Below are 12,894 nucleotides of genomic sequence, written 5' to 3'. Positions count from 1 at the left end.
TGGGCCTAAGTTACGTTGTAGACTGTTCTTTAAAGCTGGGTTTTTCTAGGCGGGGATAGAGTAGCGTGGAGAGTGAACTCCTCTTGTCTTAAATAGTTTAATGTTACTGTTTTTCTAGGAAGCAGAGCGGAATGCCATGTTAATCGATTTTCCGCTCTCCGCGCTCCTCTTCCGCGTCTAGGAAAACCCGGCTTTAGACTTAACTTTATGCCATATTTTATACCATTATATTTTAATGTGTAGGTAACTTATAACTTAGGGCTAGGGACTTAAAGCTAAGTTACTTCAGTAGCCTACTTGATAAGTACCTAACTTATTTAAGCCTACATTGTTAGTGACACTGTCAGATAAAATGCAGTAACCTACGTTTAATCGCAGTAAGAGTCTGGTCAGCTTTCAGGCGATGAGTTTCTGATATAGGCTACAGTCTTTTCTTCTCCATTAAACTAAAATTGGCATTAAGTTAAGTTAACTTACTTTGATTTAGTCTTTGCTTGGAGCGACTGTAGCGATAGTCGCACAGCGATTATCGCTCAGTTACTTTCGCTGTTTCGGCAACCGTTTTGCTTAGAGCGATTGATTTTTGGTCGTTGTACGATTTTTCATAGTTATTTGAATACCAGCACTCACAATGGTGAATCATGAGTGCGTGTTGTAACTTTTTAAACTATCTCCTCAGGGAGGAGTTTTAGACGAGGCCCTACTTGACCCTAGGGGAAGTCTCAATAGACGATCGATAGAAAATGCATAGTGATAGGATAGGATAGGAGTGAGTGATAGGATTTGGAACGGATACGTATCACTAGATGTCATTAGGTAGGATATAAATAGAAAACTGTAGGCTAGTTTAAGCTACTTATTAAAATCAAAATTAAGAAAAATGCAAAGGAACTTAAACCCAACTTAAATAAATAAGTACCGTAGGTTATTTATTTAGGTTTTTTTGCATATTTCTTAATCCTTTAGCCTATAGCAAAATAGGCTAGTATAATATAATATCAATACATATAAAAATAAATTTGATTTAAATGTTTTTCGTGGACCCCACAAAAAAAATGCTTGCGGACCACACTTTGAGAAGCTCTGGCCTAAGTTAAACTTAATAATTTACATCGAATGAAACATTTTAATCTGAGTCAAACATTTAAAGTTATAACTTTACTTAAGTATTTTATGGGAAAATAACGTAATCCTAACTTAACTTAATATTTTATTAAGTTACCCAAGTTAAATTATCGAATAAAAGTTGCATCTGATGATATAAAATAGGCCTTTTGTAGGTTTATTGCAGAACTGTACCTGGGTGATTTAAATAATATAAATATTTTGTAACTAAAATAACTTAGGTCTAGACTTTAGTTTAGACACAGGTTATGTACGGTAATAAAGATCTAAATAAAGTTATACACATCGGCCTACAGCTGGATTATTTCTAACCAGAAGCGGTTAAGATAGGCACCGTAGGGGTGGCACAATTTTTATTTCACCTGCAGAATTTTAATACGGACAAAATAAGAGTAAAAAATAAAAAAAATTATAATTTGTGTAATATAAAAATTAAACTGTCATAACCTAACCTAACTAACCAAACTTGCTGATAATCGCTATTACTAATCGCTACTGACTAATTTACTACTTTTAGTCCATCAGTGACGTTGAATATTAGGATCGGTCTATTTTGATCGCCCTACCGGTGCATGTACAGATCAGTAGCGAACTTGTTAAACAATTGATTTATTAAAATATTAAGGATACCTAATATGAAAGTAAAATCTTGAACTTCAGAAATTAAACCTAACCCCATGTTTGAAATGGGAAGACAAACTTTAGGTCTTAGGGGTTAAATGTAGGCTACTATTCTGTATTTAGTTCATTTTAAGTAGCCTATTTTTTTTTTTTTTAGCTGCTGCACAGAAAATGTTCGGCATAAGTGAAGCCACGGAAGACAAAGTTACAAGCGTTGTTGCTAAGTGGCTTCAACAAGCCAAAACCACATGTGAAAGAAGGTAAGGATAAAAAAATTTCACTAACTAACTATTCAACTCATCATTAATATAATTCCATTGGTAGCCTAATAATACTGTACAGTGGACTCAATTATACAGGGGAGGAGACAGTTGAAACTGACATGCCCTCATACTTGTTACATGATAAAAGTCTAAATGCAAAATATATTTATGCCAATACCGGTAATGTTTTCTGTAAAAATAGTCAAACTATAGACACTTTGGGATAATTACTAAATTACTGTAAACAAAACACAAGATGCCAAGACTTTATACCTTTCAAATATTTTGATCTTTAGACATATGAATGGTCTCAAATCTATCCTACAAGACAAGTTGTTTCAGCACCGCCCACTTCCTGCCGATCCAGTGTGGTTAAACCAAACTGATAAAAATTGTCTGGTTTAAGAAATATATCTGCTGAGTGCAGTCTGGTTACTAGGTCTACTGCATAATGGTTTTTCATAAAAATGTTTTTTATTGTTTATCATTATGATTACTCAAGTACTGTATAAGCTAAAAAATACCCCCGCCGCAGCAAACCTGCCGACTAAGTGAATTTCCATTTGCCTGAATTGATTTTCAATTAAATGTATTTAATTAACATTAGCGTTAATGAGTACCTAGGCTTGCTGCTACAAGGAGGGTAAAAAAGTGTGTTTTTTAGTAAAATATTAATTACTTAGAATCAAATAAATAAATTTACCAAGTTTGGTCAAAAACAAGCAAACTACAACATTTTACAATATTCTCCATAAGAACAACATGGGAATTTTAAAATAAATTTTTGTTGGATTTTCTCCGTAACCAATAATTGTACAAAAACACTTTGATATACTAAATAATTTGTTTTTTTAAGCTCTTTAAAAAAAGGTTTGGAGAGAAATTGTAAAATTTTTTGATTAGAGGGTCAAAAATTAGAAAAACCCCATTTTTACCCCATAAAACCCCGTTCCCATGGTCCGATCATGCTGGTTCGCGAACTTATTCAAGTTTATCCCGCCTTACACCTTCAAAACAAATTTCATTAAAATCGGACAAAAATTAACTCTGCCTACTCAAGTTATCATGTTCACGGACATATAATCTATATATACATATATAAAAATGTGAACGAATAGTGTTTTTGGGCTCTGGGGACATCAAAATGAAAAAGTAAATCGGTTCCGGGCCTAGGTCTTGCCATGCCACCTACGGTAATAGATACTTTCCTATAGGGAAATTTGCCAAGAGAAAAATGCTAGTATTTTTATTCTTGTAGAGGGGTTCGGGTTTTAATGTTTCATAGCAATGCTGGTCTTACCTGGGTTAATTTATACAGTAAATGAAAGCTTATTTAAATTTGTAAAGTATGAGCAAGATTTGTAACAAATATCTTGGCTAGATTTAGGATAACCAACCAAGAACTATCACTAGTTTTATACTTAAACGATAAAATACAAAATCCTGCAGATTCACCTAATTTTATCGAAGTGATAATGCCGCAACGCCTAGGTTTTGCCTGAAGTAATGTGAAAACAATCCTGGGCTTTGTGTCTAGCATTTTTTGACAATAAAAATGTAATTGTGTTTTATACATATTAATCTATATCTATAATACCCCCGCCGCAGCAAACCTGCAGACTAAGCGAATTTCAACTTGTCTGATTACATTTTTACCAAAATATTTCCAGAAATAAGACATATTTATTCCCAATTTAAATAACATTGGATTTAACGAGTGCTTAGGTTTGCTGCTACGGGGAAGGTAAAAAGTGTCTTTTGACCAACCGTCAATAGTATAGGATGAAATAAATAAATTTGCCAAATTTTAGCGAATTTCCCATATAGGGAATAAGCTATTACCGTAGTACTCATGGTAAGACCTGGACCCGGGACCGATTTTTTGTTTTGTTTTGAGGTCCCTAGAGGCCAAAAACACCATCCGTTCAAATTCATATATATATATATATATTACTAAGCAAATCAAAATACCACAGTACCCTAAAAACATTTTATTTTATATTACTTACATGTTTCGGACATTAATGCCATGATCACAGTATAGTATATAACCTAGTAGTTTCTTTTATTTACAAACATTATTAGATATTTCTTATTAAAGAACAGGTGATAATTTTTATATTAAGGGAAGGAGGTGTTGCTTAGTAACATTTAAAGTAGCCCTCATTGATGTATACAATAACAAAATATATATATATATATATATATATATATATATATATATGTGTCCGTTAGCGCGATAACTCGAGCAAAAATGATCCGATTTTGATGAAATTTGGTACAAACGTGTAAACCTACGTTCATTCGAACGAGTTCGCGAACCAGCATGATCGGATCATGGGAACAGGGGTTTATAGGGGCTTTTATGGGGTAAAAATGAGTTTTTCCTATTTTTGACCCAAAAAACATAAAATTTTGAAATTTCTTTCCAAACTATTTTGTAGAGCTTAAAAAAACAAATAATTTAGTATATTGAAGCGTTATAATGCGCCTAATGGTTACGGAGAAAATTCCAAAAATTGTTAATTTAAAATTCCCATGTTATTCTTATGGAGAATAAGTAAACCGTTGTAGTGTGCTTGTTTGTTAACATATTTTGCCCAAATTTGGAAAATGTTTTTATTTCTTACTAACTATTAACATTTTACATAAAAAAACACTTTAACCCTCCCTGTTGCAGCAAACCTAAGTATGTGTTAAACTGATTCTATTTAAATAGGGAATAAATGTGATATTTTTAAGGAGACATTTTAGTCTAAATTCAATCAGGCAAATGGAAATTCGCTTAGTCTGCAGGTTTGCTGCGGCGGGGGTATTATTAAAATATATCCATAAACAAGTAAACTACAACAGTTTTCATTTTCTCCATAAGAATAACATAGCAATTTTTTATTTACACTTTTTTTGAATTTTCTCCGTAACCACTAGGCATACAACAATGCTTCAATATACTAAATTATTTTTTTTTTTAAGCTCTACAAAATGGTTGGGGAAGAAATTCCAAAATTTTATGTTTTTAGGGTCAAAAATGGGAAAAACTCATTTTTACCCCATAAAACCCCCCATAAACCCCCGTTCCCATGGTCCGATCATGCTGGTTCGCGAACTCGTTCGAATAAACGTAGGTTTACACGTTTATACCAAATTTCATCAAAATCGGATCAATTTTGTTCGAGTTATCGTGCTGACGGACACACATATATATATGAATTTGAACGGATGGTGTTTTTGGCCTCTGGGGACCTCAAAATGAAAAAGTAAATCGGCCCCGGGTCCAGGTCTTACCATGAGACCTACGGTAATAGCTTATTCCCTATATGAGAAATTCGCTAAAAGAGGAACTATGTATGTATATATATGTGTATATACGTTATGGACTCCAAAACCGCTCGACAGATTGTAATGAAACTTTCAGGCATTATTAAGCATCTTTCAAGGATGGTTCGAGTGTAGTTTGGTGCAGATCCGTCAAAAGGGCTCTGCCCCAGAGGGTTTTAAGTGGGCCAATGTCAGACTTTTTGATCTACAATGTTTACAAATAAATATAATTTAAAATCAGATGTTTACTTTCACCAACTGTTTTGTAGGCTTGAATAATCACAACATTCTGTATTAGCATTAGTCATGATTTGAAATAGTGCCACAGTGTTTCTACAGATTGCAGCACAGAAAACTATTTTACTTTTTAATAAGTCCAAAGTATTAAACCCCAATCGCAGCACACCTGTGCACTCAACAACGTTTAAATTCTCCAATGTTAAATATTAAAACATAAAAACCTTTATCAAAGTATTATAAACAATAAAAGAGCAGAGTGCAACCAAAAGCTTAGTGAGCGTAGCGAACGAACATCGACCTGGAGGCGAGTAAGCGTAGCGAACGAGCTAACCTGAAAACAAGTGAGCGCAGCGAACGATTTCCAACCTGAAGGTGAGTGAGCGAGGCGAACGAACTTCAACCAGGACGTGATTGAGCCATGTGAATACTTATGAAGTTAAGCGGGGTAAAGCCCGCGGGTACAGCTAATAATTAATACTAATATTATTGGGAAGATCATATATTGTATTTGTATATCATTGTAGGAATAAATTAATTTTCACTAAACAGGCCTACACTGGTTGTGAGTTAAACTGCGTTAGTTTAAAATGTTGCTTACTTGCCTATTTTTTTATACCAGATACAAAATTAATCATTTTGGTTAATTATCCTTAAATTTAATATTGATTCTATTTGTTTTGACATTTTTCAGAGAGAAAAAACCTGCCACTGTGGACAGTGGGGAAGAAGTTCCACTCAATGGGGATGAAGATCTTGTTGAATAGATAACTTACTCTGTATTATTAAAGTAATTGTAAAATGAGGAATTTTTGAGGGAATTGTTTGTTGAAAGTTAAAGATACGAGGCATTTTCAAATGTAAATGTGTTATGTAAATCTTCAATATAAATCTGTTTAGACAAATTATCTCTTGTGTTTAATTTTTAATTTCAAAGAATTCTGAATTCTACGTACTGAATAGTAATAATATGTAAAATTGTAGGGTTGAAAACTATAATAACTCATGTTTTCCTGCTCTTTTATAAAAACAAGTTTTTAGATGGTATCTCGCTTTTTTATTTAGAGAAGTGTCTTGGCATTTAACAACTAGAGGCATTGAAGTTATTAGATTATGTTGTGATTGTGAAAAATTATCTGAAATATTGGAAGATTATATTGTGCTATGCATCTCAACCTGAAAAATATGAAATTCTTATTACATGTGTTAAGACTGTGTGAATCCTGGTAAAAGCATATGAATTAAATTTTCAGAAATAAAAAAGAGCTTGTAAGTAGCTAAAAAAGAATTATTTCTTGTACTCTTCAATTTATATTCAAATTAGATGTTTAAATTTGTATTCAAATTAGATATTTCAAGTTTTATTAAAATTGGTTCTTTCAAGTTTTATTAAAATTGAATCTTTCAAGTTTTATTCAAACTGGAAGAGCGGGAACTTCGACGCATGATTTTAACTTGAATCAAGTTTACAAACCCGATCCTTCAAGTTTGCAGATTTGACAAACCAAACTTATTTCAAGCTTGAATCAAGTATTTTTTTAATTTATATTTAGATTAGATAGTTCAAGTGTTATTCAAATTAGATGTTTCAATTTTTATTCAAATTAGAAATTTCAAGTTTTATTCAAATTAGATGTTACAAGTTTTATTCAAACTGGAAGAGCGGGAACTTCGACGCATGATATTAACTTGAATCAAGTTTACGGACCCATCCGAGCAAACTTGTTTCAAGTTTGCAGATTTGACAAATCAAACTTGTTTCAAGCTTTAATCAAGTATTTTTTGCTATCTGGGATACGTTTTTGGTAAAAAATTCACTCTTGTCACCGATAATGAACCATTGTCACATATCTTTCATCCAGGACGTGCCCTGCCACGAATGACATCATCTCGCTTATTGCGTTATTCTTCATTCCTCAGTGGTCTTGACTATACAATTCGATGCAAGAAAGGGAAAGACAATGAAAACGTGGATTGTTTGTCTCGAAGCCCAGTTCAATCATCAATTTCATCTGAACTAACATTCGACAAAGAAATAAACACAATCAATGCAGAAACCTTACTTCAAATCTCCAGCACAGTGATAACCGCAGAAACGATAAAAGAAGAAACAGCAAAAGACCCTGAGCATCAAGTTCTTTTGCATGAACTGAAAAATAGTCGCAAAGATAGCCCTTACATGATCTCAGACAACATACTTTTCCGATCAGATCGAGTCGTAATTCCCAAACGTCTTCAAAATCGCATTCTAAATGAGCTCCATGAATCACACCTCGGAATTACTAAAATGAAACAGCTTGCTAGAAGATATGTATATTGGGAAGGTATGGACAAACAAATAGAAAGACTAGTGAAAAGCTGTGAAGCTTGTGCTAAAGTTCGTCACAATCCACCAAAGGCTCCGGTACATCCGTGGGATCAGCCCGATGATAACTGGGAAAGAGTGCATATTGATTATGCCGGTCCATTGGATGGAAATTATTTCCTCATGTGTGTAGACGCAAAATCAAAGTGGACAGAAGTTCGCATTCTTCGAAATGCTCCTTCCTCAGCAACGACGATGGCACTACTTGAAAACATTTTCTCGGTTCATGGGTACCCCTCGTTCTTAGTCTCGGACAATGCCACTATATTCAAAAGTGAGGAATTTATCAACTACTGTAAAGAACGTGGGATTTTCCAAAAATTTACTGCTCCTAACCATCCTGCAACAAATGGCCTGGCGGAACGAAACATACAAACTTTAAAGAGAAGACTTATTGCTGCTGCCGATGATCCAACCCCAATTACCACAAAGCTACAAAACATTATGTTCAGATATCGAGCAACATCTTTGGCATCAGGCAAGACTCCAGCAGAGTTGTATTTGAACAGGAAGATTCGGATTAGACTTGACACACTTCTCCCTAACCCAAAGGCAAAGCTTCCATCAAAATCGATTGCTCCTCTTCGCGTCCGCTCTCTTAAAGTGGGGGAGAGGGTTCAGGCAAGAGTTCACCTGGGAAATAAAGACATATGGCAGTTTGGTACAGTCAAGAGAAAATTAGGTCAATACCATTACATTGTTGAATTGGATTCTGGACGAAGTTTAAAACGACACATAAATCAATTGATTTTGACTCTTGTATCCAAGAAGAAAGTTACCTTTACAACACAAAACAAACAAGATAGTTCTGTTGTTCCAAGACGGATACCTATTATAGACTGTCAAGCACCACCACTAGAGATCCACCCAGAGTCTGAATCAAGTTCAAACAATCCAACAGAACTAGACGGTACTCTAAGGGAAGAAAATCTAGACAGACCTCAAGCCACAGAACAAAAAGAAAACAAATTAACTCGTCCTTCCAGACAGCGCAAGGTTCCGTCCTATCTTAAGGACTTTGCTCTCCAGTGATTAAGTGGGGGAGAATGTTATGAACATATGAAGCAGTTGTTACCATAGCAACTAAAATGTTAATCATCAAATGCTGTTTACTTTTCTATTCTGATCTTTAATATAACACAGTTACTTCTATTTCAACACTCTGTCTTATTTTATATTCTAATATTTCCACTCGAAAGTCATCTAAAATAGTAAGGTAAAACTTCCCAAAATCTCTTTACCTAAATTCAATGGAAACTTGAAAGATAGGCCTAATTTTAAAGATTTATTTTGTTTCCTAATCCACACTGATGAAACACTTTCTCCAGTCGAAAAATTCCAATATTTGTTGTCCTGTTTGAGTGAAGAACCACATTCTTTGGCACGTACTCTTCCAATAACTAGTCAAAATTATGAATTAGTTTGGGAACAAATTGTCTCTAGGTACAATGATAAACGTTGCCTAGCCACACATTATTTGGAGGAAATTATTGCTTTCCATTCATTACATGTCTCTTCTCCGAAAGCTTTAAGACATTTATTGGACACGTGTTGTGAAAATGCGAATGCATTGAACGCAACAACCTTCCCTGTAGATTTAGGAGATTTTATGCTGTTTCACACTTTAATGCAAAAACTTGACAAACATACAAGACAATTATTTGAAAGAGCTTATTCGAAAAGTGAATTTCCCACATTTCATAACTCAATAAGTTTTTTGACAGATCATTGCAAAGCTTTAGATGCTACTGCTATTAATATTCGAACAGCCCCAATAGCACAGAAACCTAAGCCAAATTTACTTCAAAATGCTTACAAACCATCTAATGTGGCAAGAAACACTTATGTCACTAATATTCGGACACCCAATTGTATTTACTGTGACGAACCACACACAGTGTACACTTGTACAAAGTTTTCAGCTTTGTCCATCAAGGAGCGTAGGGATGTTGTGCAATCAAAACGAGCCTGTTTCAATTGTCTCAGCATTGGGCATATGTTAGACAATTGTGCTTCAACATCTACATGCCGAAGTTGTAGTAAACGAAACCATACACTTCTCCACGACGAGTCTCGTTCGCATCAAAGAAAATCAGATCAGGTATGTCATGTGTCACATTTTGACAAAAGCCAAACAAACACTCCCGAAGATGACAAGCCAGTGATGTCAGGGTTTGGAGCAGGTAAGACTGACTCAAATACTTCAGTGTTACTCGGTACAGCAGCTATTCAAGTGAGTGATTCATTTGGTAAATATAGGACATTTCGAGCTCTTATTGATCCAGGATCTCAAGCTTCATTTATTAGTGAACGATGTGTTCAACAGCTAGGTCTTCAAGACAAAAATTTAATGCTCCAGTACAAGGACTATCTCAAACATCTATTGTTAAAACAAAGGGATGTGTAAATATTTCTATCAAACCTCGTTTCCAACATGGGCCCATTCTAAACACTAACGCTATTGTCCTCTGTCAAATTACATCTTCTCTACCTTCTACTTCTCTTGACCCTGAAATAAGAGAATATTTCCAACGCTTTGAACTCTCAGATCCACATTTTGATGTTCCTGGAAATATTGATGTTTTGCTTGGAGCTGATTTGTACCCTGACATTTTTGATGGTGGGCGGAGATCTACCCCTCATGGTATGCCTACTCTTTTCCATAGCATTTTTGGTTGGGTTCTAAATGGACCAACTAAAGTTCACCCCACAAGAAAATTCACTATTTCTGTCAATCTCGCTATCTCTGATGAATCCACTCTTGACTTTTGTTTGAAACAATTTTGGGAAATTTAAGAAATTAATACCCATAAGTCGCAACCCAGCCCTGAAGACAAGTTGTGCGAAGATTTTTTTGTGATACTGTTGCACAAGATTCCTCTGGTAGATACATAGTGAAGTTACCTTTTAGAGACCAAAGCCCTAGTTTAGGTGATTCATTTAGTTATGCTAATCGATGTTTTATTCAACTTGAACGTCGTTTTTGTAAAAACATTGACTTAAAAACACAATATCAAAATTTTGTGGAAAAATATGAAACATTAGGACATATGAGAAAATTAAAAAGCGAAGATTTTTATCCTAAATCCTTAATTCCTCACCATGCTGTATTCAAGTCTGAAGGTACTAGTTCTAAAATAAGAGTTGTTTTCAATGCCTCTGCAAAATTAACAAACGGAGTTTCTCTAAATGAGCAATTGAGCATTGGTCCTAAGCTTGAGATGTTCCAAAATTATCCTCATTGTTTACTTTTGAATTTGTATATAAGTTGAATGTTAATAAACCATGTGTTATGTATCCAAACACCTCAGAGGCCTACTATTAGCTAAATTCATACCTCTAAATTATCACATGTGTTTACATGCAGTAAAAGGGCAAAAGGTTCCACCTATTGTAAATTTCCATATTTCACATTCTCATCAAACACTGTCATTTATTTAATAAGCTAAATTTATAATCACTGGAAGTTATTTATACAGTTTGAATTATTTTACAAAATTATTCTTCTCTTTCACTTTCAAAAATGTAATTAAAATACTCTTCATATAATACCAACCAATCATAAAAGTAACAGTGAATAGTGACATCAAGAAACCAGTGAACTAATTGTTGAAACAGATGTATGAAATTGAACATCAAGAATCAAGATTTTTTCAATTGAGAATAAGTAATGAAGAAGCAAGACAGGAAGATTATTTAAAACTTTTAATTGGTGATTTAACTTTACAGTATTTAAAATATCAAGATTTTTCTCAATTATTTAATACATATCATTTTTTACCTCAAGAAATATATTTGTGGAGAAGACTACCATAAACGTTTGGGTGAGATCAAACTGAACTTGTACTTTGCTAAATACTCACATTTCAAAATTTCTATTGGCTTTTGCCGTTTTGAACTTTTACCTAAATTATAATTTTACTAAATTCAAAATTTGAACTTTCTTCTTTTCAAAAGTGTAAATTGAACTGTACATAACTTGTGATGGCTTATGCCTATCCAACATCACATAAGCCTACTTTAGGCCGGCACATTCCTAGAACCCTGAGATTAAGAGTTTCATCTAAATTTATAACCCTACTTATTTGTACAATTTGACTAATAAAAGGTTTATATGTATTCATCACCTTGGACATTTATTTACCAAATAAAAGGTTAAAGAACTTTACAAGCTACAAAATGATGTAACTCACATATTATCTCGTTTCCGTCTGTTCCCTGTTGTGTTTGTTGCTGATATATGTAAAATGTATCGACAGATCTTAGTGGATCAAGCAGACCAGATTTATCAAGCCATTTTATGGAGATCATCTCCTCTTCATCCTTTAAATGTATATTTACTTACCACTGTTACATATGGAGTGACTTCCTCTCCTTTCCTGGCTATAAGAACGTTGCACCAGTTGGCAATTGATGAAGGAGAAAGATTTCCTAAAGCTGCTCAATCTTTAGTCAGAGATAGTTATGTTGATGATATACTAGTGGGTTGGGATTCAAAGGAAGATGATCACACTTTGAAAAAAGGAATTGATTTCTCTTCTGGAATGTGGTCAGTTTGAATTAAAAAAGTGGGCATCTAACCTTTCAGAATTGATGTCTGATATACAAAACCAAAGCCAAGAAGTTTCACTTCCAATACAACATTCTGAAAGTTCTGCAATAAAAGTACTTGGTATTAAATGGCTGTCTACCAAGGATTGTTTTTCATATGAAGTTGTAGTGGAAGAATCTGTTCCATCAAAAAGGTTTATCCTATCAAAAAAAGCGTTACATCTCAAAGTCGTTTTAGATCTCACCACTCAAGCATTCATAGCACCTTTGAAACGATTTATTAGTCGACGTGGGATGTGTAGTGATATATATTGTGATCAAGGAACAGCATTCAAAGGAGTTAAAAATGAACTTAGCAAACTGAATCACAAAATTTTGATTTCTGAAGATATCCAAAATCATATGTTAAACAAA

At 34.0% G+C, this 12,894-nt stretch overlaps 1 protein-coding gene across 1 annotated transcript; it reads left to right on the top strand.

Annotated features, from left to right (window-relative positions):
• The first annotated feature begins 7,443 nt into the window (after window positions 1–7,443).
• LOC129005085 (uncharacterized protein K02A2.6-like) lies at window positions 7,444–8,961 on the top strand. Its single transcript, XM_054433877.1, has one exon. The coding sequence runs from the start codon at window positions 7,444–7,446 to the stop codon at window positions 8,959–8,961; it is 1,518 nt and encodes a 505-aa protein (XP_054289852.1).
• Window positions 8,962–12,894: the final 3,933 nt, after the last annotated feature.

The sequence above is a fragment of the Macrosteles quadrilineatus genome, unplaced genomic scaffold (assembly GCF_028750875.1).
Source record: "Macrosteles quadrilineatus isolate MER2022 unplaced genomic scaffold, UCM_ALF_1.0 Scaffold_15__1_contigs__length_3749704, whole genome shotgun sequence".
Lineage (NCBI taxonomy): Eukaryota > Metazoa > Arthropoda > Insecta > Hemiptera > Cicadellidae > Macrosteles > Macrosteles quadrilineatus.
This window is presented reverse-complemented; position numbering and strand designations above follow the sequence as displayed.

Excerpts from the sequence above, each read along its gene's own strand:
- LOC129005085 (XM_054433877.1), top strand. The coding sequence starts at position 7,444 with ATGACATCATCTCGCTTATTGCGTTATTCTTCATTCCTCAGTGGTCTT.